The sequence below is a fragment of the Crassostrea angulata genome, chromosome 3 (assembly GCF_025612915.1).
Source record: "Crassostrea angulata isolate pt1a10 chromosome 3, ASM2561291v2, whole genome shotgun sequence".
Lineage (NCBI taxonomy): Eukaryota > Metazoa > Mollusca > Bivalvia > Ostreida > Ostreidae > Magallana > Magallana angulata.
In genome coordinates, this window is record NC_069113.1 from 53,461,405 (window position 1) to 53,484,197 (window position 22,793).

General features: G+C 31.4%; 1 protein-coding gene and 1 pseudogene across 1 annotated transcript; both read left to right on the top strand.

Annotated features, from left to right (window-relative positions):
• Positions 1–247: 247 nt before the first annotated feature.
• On the top strand, positions 248–1,793 carry LOC128178671 (uncharacterized; annotated as a pseudogene).
• An 8,015-nt stretch (positions 1,794–9,808) lies between these two features.
• Positions 9,809–21,596, top strand: LOC128178663 (allene oxide synthase-lipoxygenase protein-like). Its single transcript, XM_052845931.1, has 15 exons — positions 9,809–10,298; positions 10,934–10,978; positions 12,032–12,160; positions 12,280–12,377; positions 12,755–12,887; positions 13,016–13,111; positions 13,193–13,289; positions 18,005–18,122; positions 18,706–18,798; positions 18,987–19,047; positions 19,158–19,269; positions 19,720–19,811; positions 19,920–20,096; positions 20,330–20,493; positions 21,036–21,596. Exons 1-15 carry the CDS (start codon positions 9,837–9,839, stop codon positions 21,148–21,150), a joined length of 1,992 nt encoding a protein of 663 aa, XP_052701891.1. The 5' UTR covers positions 9,809–9,836; the 3' UTR covers positions 21,151–21,596.
• The last annotated feature ends 1,197 nt before the right edge of the window (positions 21,597–22,793 follow it).

Consider the following 22,793-nt stretch of genomic DNA (forward strand, 5'->3'; position numbering starts at 1 on the left):
GAAATTTTACAAAACATTACTCCCGGCACAACAGATATAGACCAATAAGTTAGATGTTAACTATCTGAGTTTATTTTACAAGACCTCATATCCGTCAGATTTCTTGATAATGCTAGATTAACAACCCACATGTACAACTTCACACGAAACGTAACCTTTTTTGATGTTCTTGCACGTTGCACGGAAATTGTTTATCTCCTTATTTTATTATATGAAAATTACCTTAAACTAAAAGGTAATTCAAACAATGATGAATTCGACGCAAGCATTGGTTAACATTACGGATTTCAACTACACTGTTTCTGGAATCGGTGACAACTACACATACGAAGATGGAGGAGGTGCATATAATTACGAGACTTACGAATATTATTCGAATTTTTACGCGAAGAAATACGAATATGTTGGTGAATGGGAAATCGCCATCCGGGGGTACGTCACATTTTTCATAGCGCTTGCCACCATTCTCTCTAACATAGTCTTAGTGTCTGTGTTCGTCTTCAGAAGCTCGCGTACGTTCTCCACTATTGTGTTGACGTCACTGGCCATCTCCGATTCCATCTTTTGCTTCACACGTCTGCCTGAAGCAGTGTATTTCAATATGGCGGGAAACCACAAGAATCTTTACATCACGTACCCATGGTGCATTGCAACGCATGTCTTATATGTGATATACCAAATTTTTAGGATGACGTCTAACTGGCTGACTGCTTTACTTGGCGTACAGCGACTTGTAGCCATAGCTCTCCCTTTAAACACACTATACTGTTCAATTCTCGGGCAAGCTGTGTTGAAATCGCTGTCATTGTTGCTGTTTCCGTGCTGCTCAATCTTTATGAAGCTCTAGGAATCTACATTTCAGAACTTCCGATATATAAAACTTTGTACTACAACGAAACACTCCCCTCAAGTTGTACAAGAGACTTTTCACAAGGGTTAGTTAGTGCTTTCGGAGATCCAACGAAATCAAATATTTTATTTTTCATATTTTCTGGCCTTTTGTACCGGGTGCTTCCAGTTTTCATCCTTATCTTTACCACAGTCATGCTCGTCTACTTTTTGTACAAGAGACAAAAAATGAGAACCTCGGATACTCAGCGAAAAAAAGCAGATTCAAAGAATGACAATCCTCATCTTTCTTATTCTTGTAGTCTTTCTAATTGCCGAAACACAAGATGGAATCGCATATTTCATTTATGCAGCTGAGCTTTCACAGAACAAAAAGAGACAGATTCTATCCAAAGAAGACGATATTATGTGGGATACGATTTCATCAATGCTCTCTCTGATTAGCTACGCATGCAACTTTTGGATTTTCCTCTTAAAGAGTCAGCAATTTCGTTCGGCACTCCTGGACATTTTCAAGTCTGGGTTTCGAAAAGCCCGTATCTACTTTAATTTGGAAGAATTTGACGAGGAAAACATTTCGAACACTCCTACCACGAGTTAAACAAGCAAAAGCGAGAAAATTACGTTCGTATGATGAAACATTTTCCCATAAAGCTTGCGTATGCGTTAACCCGGGACACAAAAAAGGGTTGGAAATATAGATGTCTTTATGTTATATATGTTTTATTATTTTTTATTGGAACGTTTGAATTTTTTGTTGAAAAAAATGGCTATTTTCTATTTGACAAAGGAGGATATGGTGATCTTTATAGTATAATTAATACATTCAGACATATTAAAGTATAATTAAATGTATAACATCACATATTAAGGGTCATTATTATAGAGTACAACATTACTGTCTTATATGTATTATATTGATATATATGAATTAAGGTATATTTAGGCGGGTTAAGAAAACGTGACAGAGGGCTAGGCTTGCTGAACCCTCTTCACGTTTTCGTTTCGAGTCCAAGTATAGCTTATACTTCGAGACATTTATGTTTATTCCACGATTTAATATCAAATTTACGTATCAAACGAGCTATTTTCAACAAATTTCGCTGAATATCTGGAGTTGAAACTATCACGCCATTGCGTCAACCAAGCAAAAAGATGACGTATCAATACAAATGAAATGCTGCACGAAAGCGTGCGTACTCGATCTGTATTCGGCCTTCTTAACGAGGCCGGGTCTAATTTTTTCTGCCTTAGATTTTTTAATGAAATTTTTTACATAAATTTCTACTGATATAATTATTATTTTTAGATAAAAAAAAATAAGACATTTACCACACCATTTGTTCAAGGGGTCATCTCGAAGTTTATTAATTTTTAACATAGGACCCTATGGGATTTTGCTTGAAATGTATCAATTTTGCACATTTTTTTACATTTTTTTGTAACTTCCGCCCTATGGATTTCTTTTTCTGTTCTACATATCAAAGTAATTGCTTAAAGACATCAAATGGTCCAATAAAAAAAACCTTTCACCTCCTTGGTTTGTTCCAGGGGTCTTATCAAAGTTGTTTTTTGCATGCCCAATTTTCCAGTTTGTCAGATAATGCCTATTTTTTATTTGACAAAGACGGAAATGGTGATCTTTATAGTATTATTAAAACATTAAGACACATTTAAGTAATAAATAAATATATAACATTACATATTAAGGGTCTTTATAATAAAATACATGGTTACTGTCTTGAAATATATGAATTAAGGTATACTAAGGCGGGTTATGAAAACGTGACAGAGGGCTAGGCTTGCTGAACCCTCTTCACGTTTTCGACCCGAACCCAAATATAGCTTATACTTGACATTTATGTTTATTCCACAATATAATATCAATTTTACACATCAAACGAGCTATTTTCAACAAATTTCACAGAATATCTGCAGTTGAAACTATCACGCCATGGCGTCAACCAGACAAAAAGATGACGTCACAATACAAATGAAACGCTGCGCGAAAGCGTGCGTACTCGTTCTGTACTTGGCCTCGTTATGTTCAAGATATGATCCAGGCAAAATCATCAGCATATTAAAATATCAAGAAGACATCATTGAAATGGTAAATATTATATTAAATACTTGAATCGAACTTGAAATGACTTAAACAATGTATCTATAAGCAGTTAGATTTGCATGCATTCTTCCGCCGACAGCTATGTTGTTCTCTGGATTACTTTATATCTGTCTTAATTATCATACATGTATATACATATCATTTGAATATTTAAACCCTTTTCATGATCTTTAATTTGATATGACATTGTTAGTTAAAAGTCATACTTCTATTTTGTTGCCGTTTTGTATAGTTGCAATTAATATCTCTTCAAAACGAACCCTCAAAATTGTTACTGTTATATTTAAAAAGAATATTTTAATTGTATGCTTATAATTATCTTCCCTAAACAAAATCCGCAAAAATAAAGTCCTTCTTATCTTTTATAACGTTCTATTCCTTTAAATCATACTGTAAGCAAATGTCAAATTACGTACAGTCTTTTTCATGTATATATGAATAAATCTGTATTATCTACCCTCGCATGAGAAGTACTAAATGTAGATGAGCTGTTTTAGAAAATAAATGCGATAAAAACGAGAACTTTTAATTGAGGTTCTCCCTCATATCATTACACAAGCGCCTATAAAGGAAATTTTAGAAAAAAACCCAGATGTTTGCTGCATGGTACAGTCATGTAATTTGTTTCCAAATGTTCGAAATTTTCGTTATATTTGTACTACAGTTTTTAAGTTTCACGTGTTTACATATTGTACTAATGATACACAAAATGTAGTCAAGCAGAGCGCAACAGTGTGGAAAATGGATGTTGGAAAACATAGATATCGTAATAACATTTTTAACGGTATAAACATGTACAAACATATCTAATTGGCAAAGTCATCAGTTTAAACCTTTTTCAAGCTAATTTGTCTATCTTCTTATTCATAAGCAAAAAACCCACAGTTTTTAACTTATAACACATTCATTTTAGGTCTAGAAATTTTGTATACAAAAGTTTACATTGCTAGGAATTGTAAACTCTGCAACTCGCATATAGCTTTACGAATGACATTTAAATTTTGGTTAACGATTTAAAGTGCCTAACTCAAGCATTGTAAACATTAAAATCAGAAAGATCATTATGAAAATAATATTCTGACCATGCCCATTTAACATACAAATAGAACATGTACATTTACATAAATTCAATTCACTCAAGGGGAGGAGGAAAGAATAGCACAAAATGAATAATCAAAAATAAGCAGAGAGTTGCCTGTTTAAGAATGCTACAAAGGTCACGCGGAGAACAGGAAAGCAGAAAGTACACAGAATAGAACACCACCAACAAAAGATATTCAAACTGATTCTTTACACATAAAAAAATTATCAACATAACTTGAGGTTAGTGGTAAAGTCAACCATAAGATTTCATGGCCAAAAGCATGTTGAGGTTGGTAATTGTTCCAATTATTTAGGAATCAATCTTTAGTTAGTTTTAATGGGAATTTTAATGTTATACAGAAGAAAAAATTGCAATGTAGGAAATGTATGTTTGGTATTCTGAAAGTGTGTAATGAAACTTATTTAAATATTGAGACTAAATAAATAAATAAATCATTTCTGATACAAATGTACAATGTATCTAGCAATCTTAACTATGGCTCCGAGATATTGGTTTTTCATTCTGGTGATAAAATAGAACAAGTTTACACAATCTTTTGTAAACGAATTTTAAAAAATACACATCAAATTTCATGGTTTGTTTAAAGTTAGGTCGTTGAGTTAATTGCGCATCATTAATATTAGTCAAAATTGGTTAAAACAGAAAATTGTATATTACGCAATATTTAATAAGAAATGGTTTCACAGTTGATACCAAATACATGGTGTTTTACTGTCAGAGAATTTAAATCAGTATATCTGGGAATGCGTGTAGGCTGACTTTCACAGAGTGTGGCTAACACTAATGTTTTCCTAAAACTAAAGCAGAGGTTGTCTGATTATTTTTATTCATGAAACAGACGCATTTTTCGAGTCATCCTCTAAATGTTTATTGTACAAGCATCTGCCTGTCACTTTTTCCTTACAATTTATTTGCGTAAAAATATTCCAGAAAACTAAGTTGTCCATTTAAAAACAAAATATAAACTGCCATCGCATATGCTTTAAGTAGAGAAAGGCCGCTATAATAGAACTGTACATATCAGATCGATGTGTATCGGCACATATTGTTATTTAGGTGAAGTCGAGGATAGATTTCATTTTATACTTATCTGTCCTTTCTAAAATGTCTACGTGTATTGTATTTTAAAAAATATTAGTTGAATCGCCCTTCAATGTTGAAGTTAGTTCAGTTCCTTGCCATCCATTATCGCAAACAGTAGTCAAATCTTCACTTACAAAAGTTGTTTCCCTTGCGGGGTCAATCCAAAGGTCAAAAGAGAAAAACCAACTATTTCCTTCTTTATAAAACGAAGTATTTGGGCGTCCTGTTATGAAATCTTTTGGAATTTAATTCATTCATTCGATATGTGTGTTGCCCAATTTTGGAGCAATCAAAATACACAACGGAAACAGATTTTTAATGTCATATGACAAAGTCATAAACCTTTGAACTACAAAGTCCATTGTGAGAAATCTATGCCTTTTTCAAAAAAGGGACATAACTTTTGTGAAGTGAGAATTAGTCTATTGTGCCATCTCGCAATGTATTTGTGTGAAGCAGGTAATAAACGGGAAAGTCAGACTACTCGTACTCCAACAAATGTATTATCACTATTATTATTTACATAACTACTTGATTTATTGATTTATAGTGTCTCACCTGGTATGAATGTACATGTATGAATAATATTTTTTCCTCAAAATATTATAAAACGTTAATACTAGTTGTGACGTGTGCTTTTGCTTAGATAGAGTGTATGAATATGTTTATAATTATGTACATATGTTACAACTGCTTATAATTCAAATGAAATTAAGCAAATAAACAATACAATTCCGATTGCAAATACCCCCCCCCCCCCTCAGAAAAACCCCACACATAATGATACATAGTAGAATAATGTTGCGATTAATCATCTTGAAATAAGGTGTCAATAACTTCGTTTTTTAATATTTCTCCAAAAATTCATCTTAATTGTACAGCTTCACAAAGGTTTTTACTATCCAAAAAATATACCAACCGATCAACTATGAGTAATATAGAATATATTAAACAAAAAGTTGCCAAAATTATTTTTGTTTTTGGAGAATAACAATGACACCATGATACTTCCTTATTATTACTTATTTGGTTCGTTACTGACTGTTTACAGAAATTTGTGGGGTCGGTAAAGTCCATAGAAGGCGAGGCGGAGTCAGTAACAAACCTAATAAGTGTTTTGTTTTGTCAAGGACCTACAGTTTGATATGTAAACAAACAAAAGATAATATATAACGATTAAATTCATAGCTAAATTCTCTAATTTTTTACCTTCCTCGTCAGTTGTTTGTGCAAACCTCGATGCTATTGTAGGATCATAATATTACGTCACGGGCAAAGGGGGGTCACTCTAAATATTTTGGGGCTTAAAAATTAAAGGTATGGTTGAACGTTTGTGTAAAAAATCAGCTCAAATAACGTTACGTCCGCCATGTTGCCGTTTAAATTTTGACGCTTGCCCTTTAAAGAAATTTATGAGGCAACCACGTGACGCGATTCATCCAATGACGTCCAGACATTCTAGTCCGAGGTAAAACAAAAGACCTTATAGTTGTACAGTTTCTTATTAAGATCTTCCGTTTCCAACAGAAGACCTTATTGTTTTCGTACTATTTCTTGTTTTGATTTTTTTCACAAATTTTGTGCACGCGATTTCTCAGTGACTACTCGGCCGATTTCAACCATTTTATCACAGATGATTGCCAAAGGTCATAATTCTAGACTTTTTTTGAAATATTGAAATCGTCACTTCCGGTACTCAGTTACCGATTTGCTATTTTTTAAAGACTTTGTAAAACGTTTTATTAAAATTATTATTTCTTTCTTTTTTACTTATTTTACATGGAATGAATATCAGTATAAATTTTTATCTATGTTAACTACAGTGTTAAATAAGTAACATTATTCTACTTTCAAGTTATCTCAAATATTTTAGGTGGCTTTACTTTTTACAACATTTTTTAAAAACTTTTTAGAAAGGAAGACTTGCTCGTAACTCGTAACGAGATCTAGTTATAATTATGTTTTGTATTTCAGATTTCTTAAATGATATTTTATTATTTTGAAATATTGTATAAGTTGATAAACACATTATTTGCAAAATGGAATTGAAATATATATATATATATATATATATATATATATATATATATATATATATATATATATATATATATATATATATATATATATATATATATATATATATAAAGCACAGAGAAATTCACTTTTGTTGGAGCTCCACCATCCGCCCCGACCGAGGCTTGAACTCACGACCTCTGGAACCCATTCTCCTAGCAGTGAGCGGCCACCGCGCTCCCCACTCTCAAGCGACTGTGTAGTGCGCGGCTAGGTTCCGTTCGTTATCGAAAGCAAGATTTTTGTCACAATAAGAAATATGTATTCGTATGTATGTGTATTTGTGTAACTTGGCAACATGTTTTCAAACTCCTGATGACTTAAAATGAAACTCGTTGAGTTTATTTCGGTGTTGTGATTTTTTTTCATATATATATATATATATATATATATATATATATATATATATATATATATATATATAAAGCACTGAATAGAATCAACAACACTAAGCATCTTTAAGGTGTCGGATCTAATATATAGATACTAAGCCAGTAAACTGAATATATAAAGCACTAAAAATGGCTAACGACACGAACAATAGAAATATATATATATATATATATATATATATATATATATATATATATATATATATATATATATATATATATATATATATATATATATATATATATATATATATCTTCCATTGTAGTTTAGATTTTTCAACTCTGTCCCCTCTTTAAATGTCCAGCCAAGCAGTTTTTAGGGTTTTTTTTCAATTTTTACAGAAAAGGTTGAGAAAACAATTAGGAAATATTTCGGACACAGTATATACAAAAACTAACAAAAATATGGTTTTACATAATTAGCATTGTATCTGTTAATGTTTTAAGTGTTAATTCCCGATGTCATCTAGTGATTTAAAAACAATAAACTCATTCTTTTTTGAAAGGCTAGAATAAGATTTATCCACTTAGCTCAGAAGTATTTTATCAAAAGCACGCTGATAAGTAGAAATCAAATTGTTACTACTATACGGTAACAGCAAGATACACATGCCCATCTTTTTAATTGTACATTTAAATTTGTTTAAAGTTTTCTTTGTTCGATGTGGTAGTTAATCTAAAACGTATGAGTGTCAGAACCATGTCTCTCTTGCATGCAAACCAATTTAGTAATTTTAGATAACACCTTATTGGATCAAAGGCATAGATGGTAGTTTATTCTGGTAATGATGATTGTAAAATTGTTTCACCTGGCAAATTTACCAGTATTCAAAACAGTTGACTAAAGTGAGTAGTATTCAAATCAAAAGTAGTGTACCCTTATAAAGTTTGATCATATAAAGTTGACGTGTCTTTTGGGACAGAGGGAAAGAAAATTTAAGAATTGGTAATAGTTTTCAATGATATTGGAGCAAGCTTATGCATCTATTCCTTACTGAGAATTCAGAAGGATCACTTTATGTTTGTTCTTAAAATCTTAATTGTACATGTGTCTTTAATGAAGATCAAAGGTTGTGATTATTTGGTTTAAATGGATATTATTTTCTGTAAGTGTAATCAGTTTTGTATTGTCGTTCTAAGGAGAGCTTTATAGGGGGGGGTTATCTTTCAAGGTCCGGTTATTGTTTTCCCCTATTAATCTATATACCGGGATACATTGCATTCTTTAATTCAATTTATTCATTTTTTTAAAGAATTCTTTACATGCTTATCTACTGATATTTATTTGCTTACTATAAGACATTCCTTCAAGCATCTTTTGTTCCTTCAAATAGGAACCAGTGGAGTCTTATTGTTTAACCCAAGATGCGACAATGATTGGTCAATTACCAATTAATGTCAATTATAATCGAAATGATTATGATTATACTACCATGGCCGCTGAGCTGTAAGCTGGAGTTTTGCGCGTACCAAATCATTTGGTATCAGCAATAAACCACTGTTCCAGTGTGGAACATGTTCTAATATATGGTTGTCATTTCCTCGTCAAAAAACTATCCGTCCTACTGTTTTCAAGTTACCTTTAAAGCATACGAAATAATTAAACCATTAACAGTTGTAAAAGCCGTTAATAGGAGGCACCCCAGTTAACTATGGTTAAATACATGTTTTTACAGAAATGTTTGTTTCCTGTAACAATCCCGAATGATTACGAATCGGTATGTAGGGATATTTTGGCTATTGTTATATCCTAATCATATAATACTATGTATGTTTATACTGTACAATGACACGCATAATCAAAAATCCAGAATCATTTAACAGTTTAAGAGTATATAGGGCATAAGCATGGCTATATGTATAGAAATCAGGCTTGCAACAATGTTTTGTACCCTGTTTTTATCTTGCTTTTTAGTTGCCATTATAAACTACAACTGATGTGCTTCAAATAGTGTTGTGTTAATCTATTTTGATTATGCTTGCAGCCGTCCTTTTGATTCCTAAATCAATTTGTTTCCTGTTTTGATTTGTATACTTCACGGATACAAAGATCCTATGATCCATTTGAGAGGTATAGAATCCTATATTACGGCATTAACTACATCCAGTAAATATCTTATCCCGGACGACCGTCAGTAAAGCTTCATCCGTGAGTAAAAGCTTGGATATGTACGTACACACCATACATATTCAATTCTAGTTCATAATGACAACCTACAAAATCAAGATAAAGACAGGGGACAGGCTAGGCGCTGGTACAAATGCTAATGTAGAAATTGTTCTCTTTGATGGCTCTGGAAAGCACACAAAACCTGCAAAATTAGACAACTGGTTCAGGGACGATTTTGAGCGCGGCCATGTGGATGTATTCACCATCAAAGATGATACAAATGTACCAGAAGTGACCGAGATTAAGTTGCGAAGAGACACGGCAGGACTATTTAGCGATTGGTACGTTGATCAAGTAGAAGTCATGAACAAGAACACTAAAATCACATCTGTTTTTCCAGTTCTTCGGTGGATTCGTCCTAATGTTGACCTGTTCATTGCAAGACATGATACTTTTCTACCGCAATTTGATCCTAGACCCCAACAGAGAAATGCTGAACTTCAAGAGAAGAGATCGCTTTATGAATATGAGGAAAAGATTCCCGGTCTACCTGTACAGGTTTTTTCACATTTTCTTTTAAAGCCGTTTATAGTTTAAACAAATTTTTGAAAAGCCATTACATTGGAAATAAACAGTACAGCAATAACATGTTTCAATGTTCTTTCAGAAGAAAATTTATCAAAATTCGTTTGTTCAAATTTCATTCAATCCATATTTTATTAAAAATTATTTAGACAATATTGCTTTTAATAATACACCCATATTAGGTGAGAAAACTAAATGTCCGTGGATATACAACAACAAAAGAGAGTTGATGAATAGAAACCGTACGTGGTAATAATCAGACGCGATAAAAGCTGTTTTTGCATCGGGAATTTAAAAATACAGAACAAGATGAACAAGCAAATGACAACTTATGCTATAACAATGACATTGATAACAATACACATATAAAAAAAAAAAAATAAGTAACACATGATGTCAATGTGGTACATGTAATGTTAAAGGCAGCCGCCGTTTTTCATTGTATGGCTTGGACGAATTTCTCGAATATATATCGACAGATAAGCAGTGTGAGAGAAAAATTGACATTTATTTAAAAAATGATTTTATCAAAGCTTATGGTTTTAAAAACTTTTGTGCTAATTTTTTTTAAAAAGTTTATCAGATTATTATGCAATTTTTGTTTTTAGGTAAAAAATGTTCCTGAAGACGAGGTGTACTCGATATCCAAAAAGGTAAGACAGGGCCGCAATAATGCATAATATATTATGAATGAAGAGATTTATAGACAAAATTGCATAATTTCATTAATGTATTGCACTTCTTACTGTGGATGTATGAACAAAATATTGATTGAAATATTGATGGAATATATGGTTGAAACTTTCAAAAAATGAACTTAAAAAAATAGAACGAGTGGGAGGCGTCGGTGTTCATCCAACTGAGTTCAGTAAAATTCAATCTGAGATTGAAGTCACTGAGAGGACGAGCTCTGTTTAAAGATTAAGAAATTAAGATTAAGAAATTATTCAAATTTTTAAGCAAAAATATCATGTAATTTTTCTTTACCAAATAATAGGTAAAAGCTTAGATATTCATACTCGTATATATTAAAATATATAACAAACTTCTCATAAGTTATTTGTTAACCAAACAGCTTTTCAAAAATTTGCTATTCATTTCATTATAAAACTGTTTAAAATACAGTCAGTATCAAGATTTTCATAGATTATATGCAGTTTATTTTTATATACCATCTGTATTAGTTTCTTAATTAGAATGCACAATTGAATAAACAAAAATAAATATGGGTGTCAATGACAATTTAGATATAGCCTTACAGTTATAAAATTTTGAAAAATTCCTTAAAAAAAACTTTCAGAATTTTTCAATATACATATATTTGCATTAGTTTACTCTGAACTCTGAAAGTTTATCAAGCTTTCTTATTTTTATTTCTGCATGGTAAACAGAACCTTTAAAATATATGTTCCATTGATTATACAATGAAAATGTTGTTTGCATTAAAAAAATTTACGAAATATACGCTGTATTAATCTTTTAAAATAGTTGCATTGTTTTCAAAATTTTGTTTTTCGATGAAACCTGTCGCGCAAAATAATAGTTTTCCATTAACGTTACCAGCCATAATCAGCCAAAAAATAAGTATTAATGCAGCTCTTTTAGTACTTTTTACCCCGGATGAATATTTGAGACTATAGTTTTGATCTTAGAATAGAGAAAAATAAAGTTAACTTGAATTAAGTTTTTTTTGTTTTTGTATCAAGTGGGATATTGCAGCTAAAAAACTAAGACTGCGTACGGAGAAAGGTTTGGACAAAATCTTTGGCTGTGGTCCCTGGAAAACATTTGACGATTTGACAAGTGTCTATTCAAGTTATTTCAAACGCCCAAAGGTAATATATTTATATTCTTATATTGAGTTTCTCTTAAAGATTTAGAGTATCATTTTGAATTGAAAGGTTTTTTGAAATGACGAAGTTGATAATTCTATACACTTTTCTCGGTGAAATAGGCAGTGGATGATTGGAAAAGTGATGAAAGTTTTGGTTGGCAACGATTAAACAGCGTCAACCCAAACCTGATTTATCTCTGCAAAGAAATCCCCACCAAGTAATATGTTTTTTAATCCGTTTTTTTTTTCACGAATATCTCGGATTCTCCCCCTTTACATCATATGTCAAACTATTTTGTTTCCAAAAATTAATTAACATATCCCTGTACTTGTAAATCACCCGATAATAAGTTCATGAAATGAAATACTTCCTACAGTTAAAAAATAATCTAACAATCATAAAATGATCGTAAATCGATACAATTTTAAAAAAAATGGTTAATGTCCAACATGAGACCTAATAAAAAATTGTGTTTTATTGATTGATAAAAGGTAATATTGGTCTTCGCTCTCTGCATTACTCTTCTCTCGGTGATACGAAAATTACGATCACATACATATAGATGTTGTCCCATGATACTTTAATATTCATCAGATTTGGAGTGACAGAAGATGATTTAGCCTCTTTTCTCGAGGGATTGACTATCTCTGAAGCCATCTCAAAGAAACGTCTTTTTCTTATTGATCTCGAAATACTTGACGGAGTGACGTGCTTTAAGGAATATGTCGTAAGTATTTTTTAATTTAAAGTAAATAAAATATTCATGTTTTATATTTACTTTGTAAATGTTAGAGGGGAAAATGTACAAAACTACATAATCGTGTATTTATTTCTTATTCGAATCCCTTGATACAGTGCCCGGCTCCCATCGCTCTATTCTTTGTTAACGACAAGGGACAACTTATGCCGGTAGCTATCCAACTGTTCCAGCAGAAAGGTCCTGACAACCCGGTAAGTCTTATCAGCAGATTTTGATTTTAAAAGAAGGATTAAGATGAATTATCTTCTAACTTGTTTTTTTTTTCTTTTTAGGTTTTTCTCCCCAGTGATCCCCCAAATACCTGGTTATTTGCAAAAATGTGGTACAATGTCGCTGATACTAGCTATCATCAATCTGTATCCCATTTAGGTACTAAACCGACTTCTTAAAAAAATTAAAACTATATATGCAAATTAAATGCCATTATTATTTACTTCGTAGTAGTTGGGGTAATATAGAACGTGGGTATCGACCTGGGTAGCTTAGAGCCCCTGACAAGAGTTGCGGGGGTCCCTGGTTCGATTCTTTGTCCAGCCATATAATTTTCATTTTATTTATATACTCATTCCTCCTTTCCTACTACAACTTAATTGTATTTTTTTTTCTTACTTTAGAAAAATTTAAGTAATATTTTGTGTTTTTATTATTGTGAGATTTAATAAGAACTTCAACATAACGCACGTTAAATATTTGTTTAATGCAACCATATGTAAAAACGGCCTAGTAAAATCTAACACCAGGCCTGGGCCGACCTGGTCCCACCTTTGGCTTCACATTTGTCATCGCCCTAAATTGAAAATGATTTTCATTGAATTTTATTACTTTTTCTAAGAAATTGAAAATTCTATGAGAAAAGAGTATAAATATATGTAAAAATTGACATGACTGATTGAATTTCAATTAATTTTAAATACACGAAACAAATCCATATAAAATACATGTACAGCATTACAATTATTGCCAAGGAATGGATTATGCCCAATGCTAAAGCAATCTGCGTTAAAATTAAGAGCAACCCTACCCCCCCCCCCTTTTCAAGAAGTAAACAAACTGTTACTATGATAACAATGTAAAACATCATTTTAAAAGACTGACCTGATTGAATGATCAATAAATATCTTAAACATTTGTAAACTGGTTTATAGCATCTTTCTATCCTTCTGTAATGCGCTTTAAACATGCCGGATTGCTTACAGTATCTTCCAACACAAGCCCTAGGCCTTCCAAGCAGAAATACGATATCAACCTTTTCTGCCCCTAATATGTTACTTTGGGGTTAGATTCAACATCTGCATCGCCGTTTAACATTTCACACGGTCTAATTTAATCGATGTTATACGTAAATCACTGCAATAGCATTCATTATAGTTTGGTTTAGCAGTGGTCGTTAACCATCACCTCTTGGTTAGATCCACACATGTGTTGTTTGTACATTTAGGAAACAATTTTCTCTTATTGGAGAAATTTCATTATCAGAGTTTGAACAAAGCAAACCATTTTGTGACCTTTGACATTGGTAAGAATAAATAAATTGGGTTCTACCTTGTTTATGTCCCAAACAAGTATTTGATATACGAATAATTACTTTGGTATTTTTTTGATTCTCAGAACAAAAAAAAAATGCCACGGTATTACAATGGCATGATCACATTCTATAGTACTTCAGAATTAAATAACAGACTGAACCAAACGTAATCCCTCACACCTATAGGCATAAAAATTTTCCAATAGAAATATGACTATAAAACACTAAAAGCCATCTATTGTGATTTTTATGTGTTTTTTATTGTGTATTGGGTGAAATCAATGAAAAATCAATAAAACTAGAATTATGTAAAGAAAGTATAGTGATGAATTTGCGGCCAAAAGTGAGGCTAATCCAGGCCAATAGGTCTGTTCCTTGCTCAGTTGAGTGCGCGGACTAAATCATAAACGTATGCGGTTCAACGTGGCTAGTGCTACTTTGTGAAAGAAACATTCTTAGAGAAGAAATTTTATCTTTTTGAACAAAAAAAAAAATAATAAAAACTTTGCTTTCTTCTATTTCATACTCGGATTATTCTTATCTGCATAGTTTTAAGGTTGTTCATATTTCTATTTTAAATTATCTAATGTATTGTAAGTCTTTGAATGCGTCCAACTTTTTGTAATTTTTATATTTCTCTGTCTGTAATTGCTTTTATGTACAGCGCTTTAGAATAATTTTAAACTATATTTAGCGCTTTATAAATTGTGTATAATAATAATGATAATACATGTAATAATAAATGCCAGGCCAGGGTATCTTTCAGGGTATGTCATATGAGAATCACCCTGCATTTAAAGCTCCTGTGATACAAGAGTACAATTGGTTAATGTCTGTCCTTAGCTGCTTGATGTATTTCATCAAACATATTTATGTGAAGGTAGAAAAAAATAAATTACTGCGCTCATATGTAAGTCTTTGAAAGATGCAGACTGATGCATAAATCCAGCTGACCTTTTGTATGAAAATTAATGTTGTTCACCTGTCTTTTATACGCATGTCACCTCTGTAAATTCCCGTTAGCTGCCATAATGTCGCCCTCTCCTGGTAGGTTTTTTTTCGGGGGGGGGGGGGGGTAAGGGCTTCAACTCCATAGGATCTCCGTTATGGGGCAAGTGCAAGAGTGATTCACTCCTGCAGCAATTTTGACTCAAATTGTGTATAATGAAAATAACATTTGCATTTCTTACCTGAACTCAAACATTGTAGTTGTGTATGGCATAAATTAATCCAATTATATTAAGTATAATCCATATATCGCTTATTTTCCGTGTAAGTCAACAACAAAAGTTGAATTTGTCTGCCATGCATGTTTACTTGATCGGTTTTATTTTGGGACAGTCAATGATTATTCAGTAGCGGTTCTTGAACTGAATACAGGAATTATCCTATTTTAAACATAAATAACGCGGTTAACATGAATTTTCCATTATTTACCGTTTCCCTAAATGATGTTTTAGTGATAGAACTTAGTAAGAGCGCCTATTAAATCTTCAAGCGTAAATCCCATAAAATCACGCAAGAAATGTCATGGCTGCTGAAAAAGTCGACTGGTAAACATGTTGATGTGTTTTATCCGTTTCTGATTTATATACGGTTAGTTCGTTCAACCTGAATTAAAACATCATTTTATCTAGAGGAAGTCAGATAAAAAAACGATATTTTTATATCGAAGTCAGCCGCATTAAAAAAAATAATTCTGCACCATTATGGAAATCCTGTGGAATTGTAGCCCTCTCCAGTAAACATCAGATATAAACAATCGTAAAGGGGTACATTACTGCATCTAATCCCCGTTAGCAAATCTCGCGTTCGACGCGACAGATAATGTCACTGTGCTTCTGTCTGCAAATACATTATTTGTTTGGTATTTTAGTGTTAAAATTACTGGCCAGTTTAAGTAATAAATTATGCAATTTGATAGGTTAAGGAGTTTTGTCCAATCCATTTAGTTTTTCACGTATACATCGATCACTTAACTACGCTTCACTATCACCCCTGCGAATGTGTTCGGAATGTTTTCTTTATCGTTGCTAATCCAGAGGTGCTCGAATGAAAGTTCACGAGACTTCACCGAGATTTGTTCAGTTCCTGTGAAATTTCGAGCGGAAGTATAAGTGTTCGGATAATATTCTCAAAATACGTAAGTACTGATCGTTTTTATATCATATCCTACTTAGATTTATGAAAACCTTTTAAGATGTATGTCTTATTTCATCATCTAGCGGTTATTTACATTAAACGATAATATTCAGAACAGAGTTATCGTTCGTGTTCAACCACGTGTAGAGTGGTTGAAAATATAAACATTGGGTTGCTAAAAAAATCATAGCCATGTTTAATGCTCGTGGTGTGCAATACCATGTTCTTAGAAAAATAATGGGTGTCTGTTTTGCATAATAACTTAGTATATCGAACCATTTTCAAGGAAAATTCTGCATAAAATAGTATAGTCTGTTTTACTATTGATTCTATCACTAGGTCAGGCGCGGATCGAAAATTAATCCTTAGGGGAGATCTCTACAAGCATGTTAATTGTTGCAACAGCAGACAAAACCTATTTTTTGTATTGTAGCATTTATTTCTAGAACACATTTTATCCACCAATTAATGAAGATAAAGTTTAAAATCAATAAACCTCTAGATTTTATATTTCAAAACAAGTACCTAGATTCTATGAAATAGACTATAAACACGAGGCATGATTTTTACTGCGAAACTGAAAGAGTCAAATAAAATCACGTGCTCTAAAATTTAAATGACAAAAACAATCGCAGGGGTGACTATCTTATTCGTGTTTATATCTCGTATAAGGCATTGTCCGGCACGTTTCTTGACTTAGCCGCTAACCATCCAACACTTAAAAATATATAAGCCAAAGATCTACATCGTAACATTTCAATTTCTTTCGCTGTAAATTCCTCAAAAGTGTGGACGTTTATTTTGCCGTCTTACCCGGTCGTAGTAAAAATATGAATATATAGGTCACCGCATTATTTACGAAATGAAACTCAGACAAGACAAGGAGGAAAGGCGTAGATTCTAGGACAACCCAGGGATACTGCATTTTTGTCTTGAGTTTCAGGTATGCAGTCAGGTGTAACGAAATCGAAGGGTTATATATTCGTGTGCTTGTGCCTCTTTACAAGTCATGTTCAGCTTAAAAACACATAGTTAAAACCTGTTCTATATTTGACTTTCGGGTCTAAAAGTTATTGAAAACGTGTCAATTATATCAATACTGTAAATTCCTAATCAAACACCAGGAATTAATATCAGTGTAAAATCGCAAAAGGCCCTCTCGCAAATTTTGATATATAGCATTTATTAACTCCTTGTATAAAAGGAAACAACTGACTTTTGTTTTTGGATGTCATCTTTTATTTTTGGTTTTGTAGTTTTTATATGACATATTGCGACAGTTTATGCATGAGTGTAGATATACAAAAAAAAAATGAATGTTAAAGTGGGATTTTTTTCTATCGTTTATTAAAAATTTTCGTATCATCCAATATATTTTATATAAAATCTATTTGTCATTTTTTTTTTTAAATAAAAGGATGCACCCATTTATTGATGGAAGGGATTTGTATAGCGACAAATAGATGTCTCTCTCCATCACACCCAATGTTTAAATTGTTGGGGCCTCATTTTCTCTACCTCATTGCCATAAACGAGTAAGTGTTTAAATTGTTTATTGAAATATACATTCATGTAAGACTTGTATTCTATCTCTGTGTTACAAGTAAGTAGTTAAGAATAAGACAATTTTTAAAAAATACTCCATGTGTGTAATTGAATATTTGTTTTTTTTCGTTTGATCGGCGACAGTAGCAACACCTTCTTTGAGAATGTGAACAAATGTTTATGGTGTAGCTGTTATTTTTTTATAGTTTCTTAAGTAGTTTAGTAGTAGCTTTAGATTGTGTTTTCTTTGTTTTGTACTCATGCAATTTATTTTTTGGTCCTGAAGAAGGGACTGATTGTCCCGAAAATTTTACAATTTCTATTGTTCGTGCTGTTAGCCATTTTTAGTGCTTTATATATTCATTTTACTAGCTTAGTATCTATATATTAGATCCGACACTTTAAAGATGCCTAGTGTTGTTGATTCTATTCAGTGCTTTATATATATATATATATATATATATATATATATATATATATATATATATATATATATATATATATATATATATATATACACACAACTATTCATTTTCTAAAGCTAAATAAATGTAGTATTTTTTTAATTTCTAGTCGTGGTCTAAACTCGTTAATAGTGCCAGGGGGCTATATTGACACTGCCATGGCTATTGGGTATGTTGGTGCGCTAGAGCTTCTAATAAAGGGGTGAGCATAAGTCCACATATTTCATTACCTTTTATGATATTGACCTGAACATTTACTTAATTTGTTGAATCACTAACAAATTATATCGGACAAGTGTGATCAGCAAAAACATTTCAAATTATTTAAATTTAATAATCATGTGAAACTAAATTTTATTGTATTTGAAAGATTTTTTGTTTAATGTTCAGAGTTCGTAAATGGAGGATGAATGTTGATGGAATTTATCCAGAACTATTGAAGAGCAGAGGGGTTGGTTTTCTTTTGTGATTTTGTTTTTGTTTTTTTGTGTGTTTTTTTTTTCATTTTACTTTAATATCAAATATCACAACTGTGAACTAGCTAAACTAATACACTGATAGGTATATTGCAAAGACGGATCAATTCTTCCAACCTTTTACCAACGTGACGATACGCTCGCGCTATATGAAGCTATTCATGGCTACGTAACCAAATATGTCAATCTTTACTATGGTGAGTAAAGTAAATTTATATTAGATATTATTAAATCCATCTGTGCTAGCCAATGGTTTCCGATAAATTACGCTTCTTTGAGAATCATAGTGTTCCGGAAACCCTTTTTGATAGCAAAGATGTTTTTAATCTTCAAGCATTGGTATAAGAACTGTATACAGAAATAATTAACCTTGCAGGTGTAAAATGAATGCAATTTTAACGAATATGAAATATCACGAGTACATACATGTAAAGTTATATTTTAAAAAATCAAAATAAAAGTATCATTTATATTTTAAAAGTTGTTGAGATGCTTACCTCTTAACAAATAAATTGTTTCTGCTGCTCATGATATGATAACTTGAGTAAAATGTCAAAAAAGTCCCAAATAATTACAATATTGGAACTCTCAGTTGGTCGATAAGGCAAAAATGTTTTCTTACATTGCGTTGACACAACTCTTTTTAGACACTAGTGATAAAATCATTGGTGATAACGAAATCCAAACCTTTGGACAAGAGCTGACCAAATCCAAGTCGGATGGAGGATGTGGTATTTTAGTAAGTAATAATGTTTTAAATAATTGTTAAAACATGCAATTTTTTAGTTAACGTAAAGTTTTTAGCTCATATTTTTTTTACAATCATTAAACATTTTTATTTTTTAAGGGCGTTCCCTTAAAAAATGGGAGGTTTACTTCAGCTGAACAGCTTACAATCGTCTTCACTAGTATCATATTTACGAGTACTGTTGTACATTCGGCAGTTAACACTGCTCAGTACGATACTTATGGATTTCCACCAAACTATCCAACAAGACTTGACGGAGCACCGCCAAAGAATAAAGTGTGTATACACACTAAACTCAATAACTTTTTTATACACAATTAATTAAACAATCTATTTATGAATTACAAATATTGTATCTACTTGAATAGTTAGCCTCAGGAGTTTTAGCGCTATGGTCAAAAGATTAGTTTGAAATATTAATAAGTTTTAAAAAAAATTGTTTTCAACTGTAATATGGTATACTTGTAATTTAAGTCTAATTCCCTCTCAAAGTCCCTTTTTTCTTTTAGAACCCACTAACAGAGGAAGATATTGTAAAGTGTGTGGTAGATAGGGAAACAACCATAGAAGTCATGTCCCTCGCTATAATTCTCAGCGAAAGGATTACAAATGCTCTGGGAGACTTTGAAGTCAACTACACATATGACCCAGCTGCAGTGAAGATTGTAGAGGAGTAAGTAATCAGTTATTCTTTATATTTTGAAGTAAAAAAAAATCTTTTTTTTAATTAACGGCAACTATAAAAGCGTTAAAATTGTTAATGTGTATTTTCTTTTAATGAAATGTTGTCAAATCGGTATCTTTTGAATAAAATGATATTCAAATAATATTATTAATTTTTTTAATACAAAATGACAATTTCAATACCAATTGAGTCATTAAAAAACCTTCAGATAATACTATGTAAAAACCCACAAAATCATTATCTCTACAAGAACACAGATGTAAGAGTACTGACTTTGTTTTGGGTTGTGCATTAAGTTTTCTGGAACAGAAACCTGACACAAATTAAAAATACCAATAACAGAACGAACAATAATAGAAAGTTTTTAATTTAATTTCTATTTTAGTTATTTATGAAAACAAAAATAATGCATTATAACCAATAATCTTTAAGTTTTCATTTATTGAATCTTGAGAATAAAACATAGTTTTAAAAAAAAAATTATGTTGTAAAGTTGTAAACTGCACAATATATTTTTTAATCTTTCCCAGGTTTAGGAAGGAATTGAAAGATATCGGTCAAAATATCAATCAAAGAAATGAGAAACTGGAACGAAAATTTGAATACCTCTACCCAGAAGAAATTCCAAACTCCATAAGCTTATGAGTTTAAAGTTTTTGTAATCCTTGCATGCACAGGAAGAAAAGATCAGATTAGTCAATGTCAGGTCAGCTGGAAGTTGCTATTTCTCTACTTTAATTGACTTTTCATAATTTATCAAGAACAATATCGATTGAAGGTGTTTCTTATGTTTCGGGTTATTTAAAAATATCATATCATTGTTAATTAAACATGCCGTACAATATAAAGATATGTCAATGTTCATATTAATATCAACCCATGTTTTGTAAATGACTTAAATATTCCATTATGCATAATATTTATCTTCTCTTTTATATTTTTTTTATTTTTAAAGATGATTTTATGACCTTTTTGGTAGACTAATGTCAAAATTAAAATTATGTTAAATCAACAACAAATGTAGTTCTTAATCTGATAATAACTCAAATTCATTTATTCTAATGATTTTTGTATTCATTTGATTTTTTTTTCAAACTATAACAATCTGTTTTTATTGATTACATTTGTAACTACGAGATACATGTATCAATATGCTACAAGTAAGTGGTTTTAATATTATGTGCATTTTAATAAACTGTAAAGATAAGTTTTGTTACTGTGCTATTTGTTTTAAATAAATCCGATTGAACGGGCTAATAAGACCGGGATCGCCTTTTAAAAAAGTTAAAAGACATTGAAACAGGCTTGGGGCGAATTACATTGTAAAGTAATGCATTACATTACCATTACTTCATGAATTTGGGCATTAAATTACCATTACCATTACTTGATTTTCTTGAAGTAATGCATTACATTACCATTACATGAGTAAAGTAATGCATTACCACTACCATTACTTTGTTTAAAAAATTAAGCTAATAAAGAGTTTTTGCAAAGTTTTTTCTAAGTGCAACAATAGAAAAAATACATGAATCTTGAATTTTCTATCAGTCCAAACTAATGTACAATGTACTTAATATAAGAGAGAGAGAGAGAGAGAGAGAGAGAGTAAGTAAGTAAAAATATTTTCAAATGGGTTATAATACTGGACTGGAAGTGATATTGATTTTCATCATGGATGGACAGTGCATGCATACATTTTGCTTTTAAAGGTGCATGTCTGTCTCATATTCTATTGGGACATAGTGAAGGGAAGGGGATTGGGGTGTTTAGCACTTCTTATAACAAAAGATTGTTTTGATACTTAGATTATCCTGGGGGGCATAGTGTGTTGTTGACACATTTCTTACTGAAGTTCAGACTAATTAGAGTAAATTGTTTAAATGATTAAAACTCTTAATAACAACACTCTTGAAAATGTTATGAAATTGTGCTGTTATATTTAGTAATTTTAACAATTCAAAAATGAATCTTTAAAAATCTTTTTAATAATACAAATAAAACATTTTTATCTCAATAATTATTTCTTTATTCTTTAAAAATAAATTTAATCAAATTCTATTTCAACTATTTATTTATTCATCACATTTTTTAAAGTGAACATGCATAAACAAGTATAATAATGCAAAGTAATGCCATGTAATGCCAGCATTACACTAGATTTTTGAAAGTAATGAATTACATTACCATTACTTGTAATGCTAATTTTGTGGCATTACACATTACTAGCATTACTTTGAAAACATGTAATGCATTGCAATGCGTTACCATTACATTTAGCATTACCC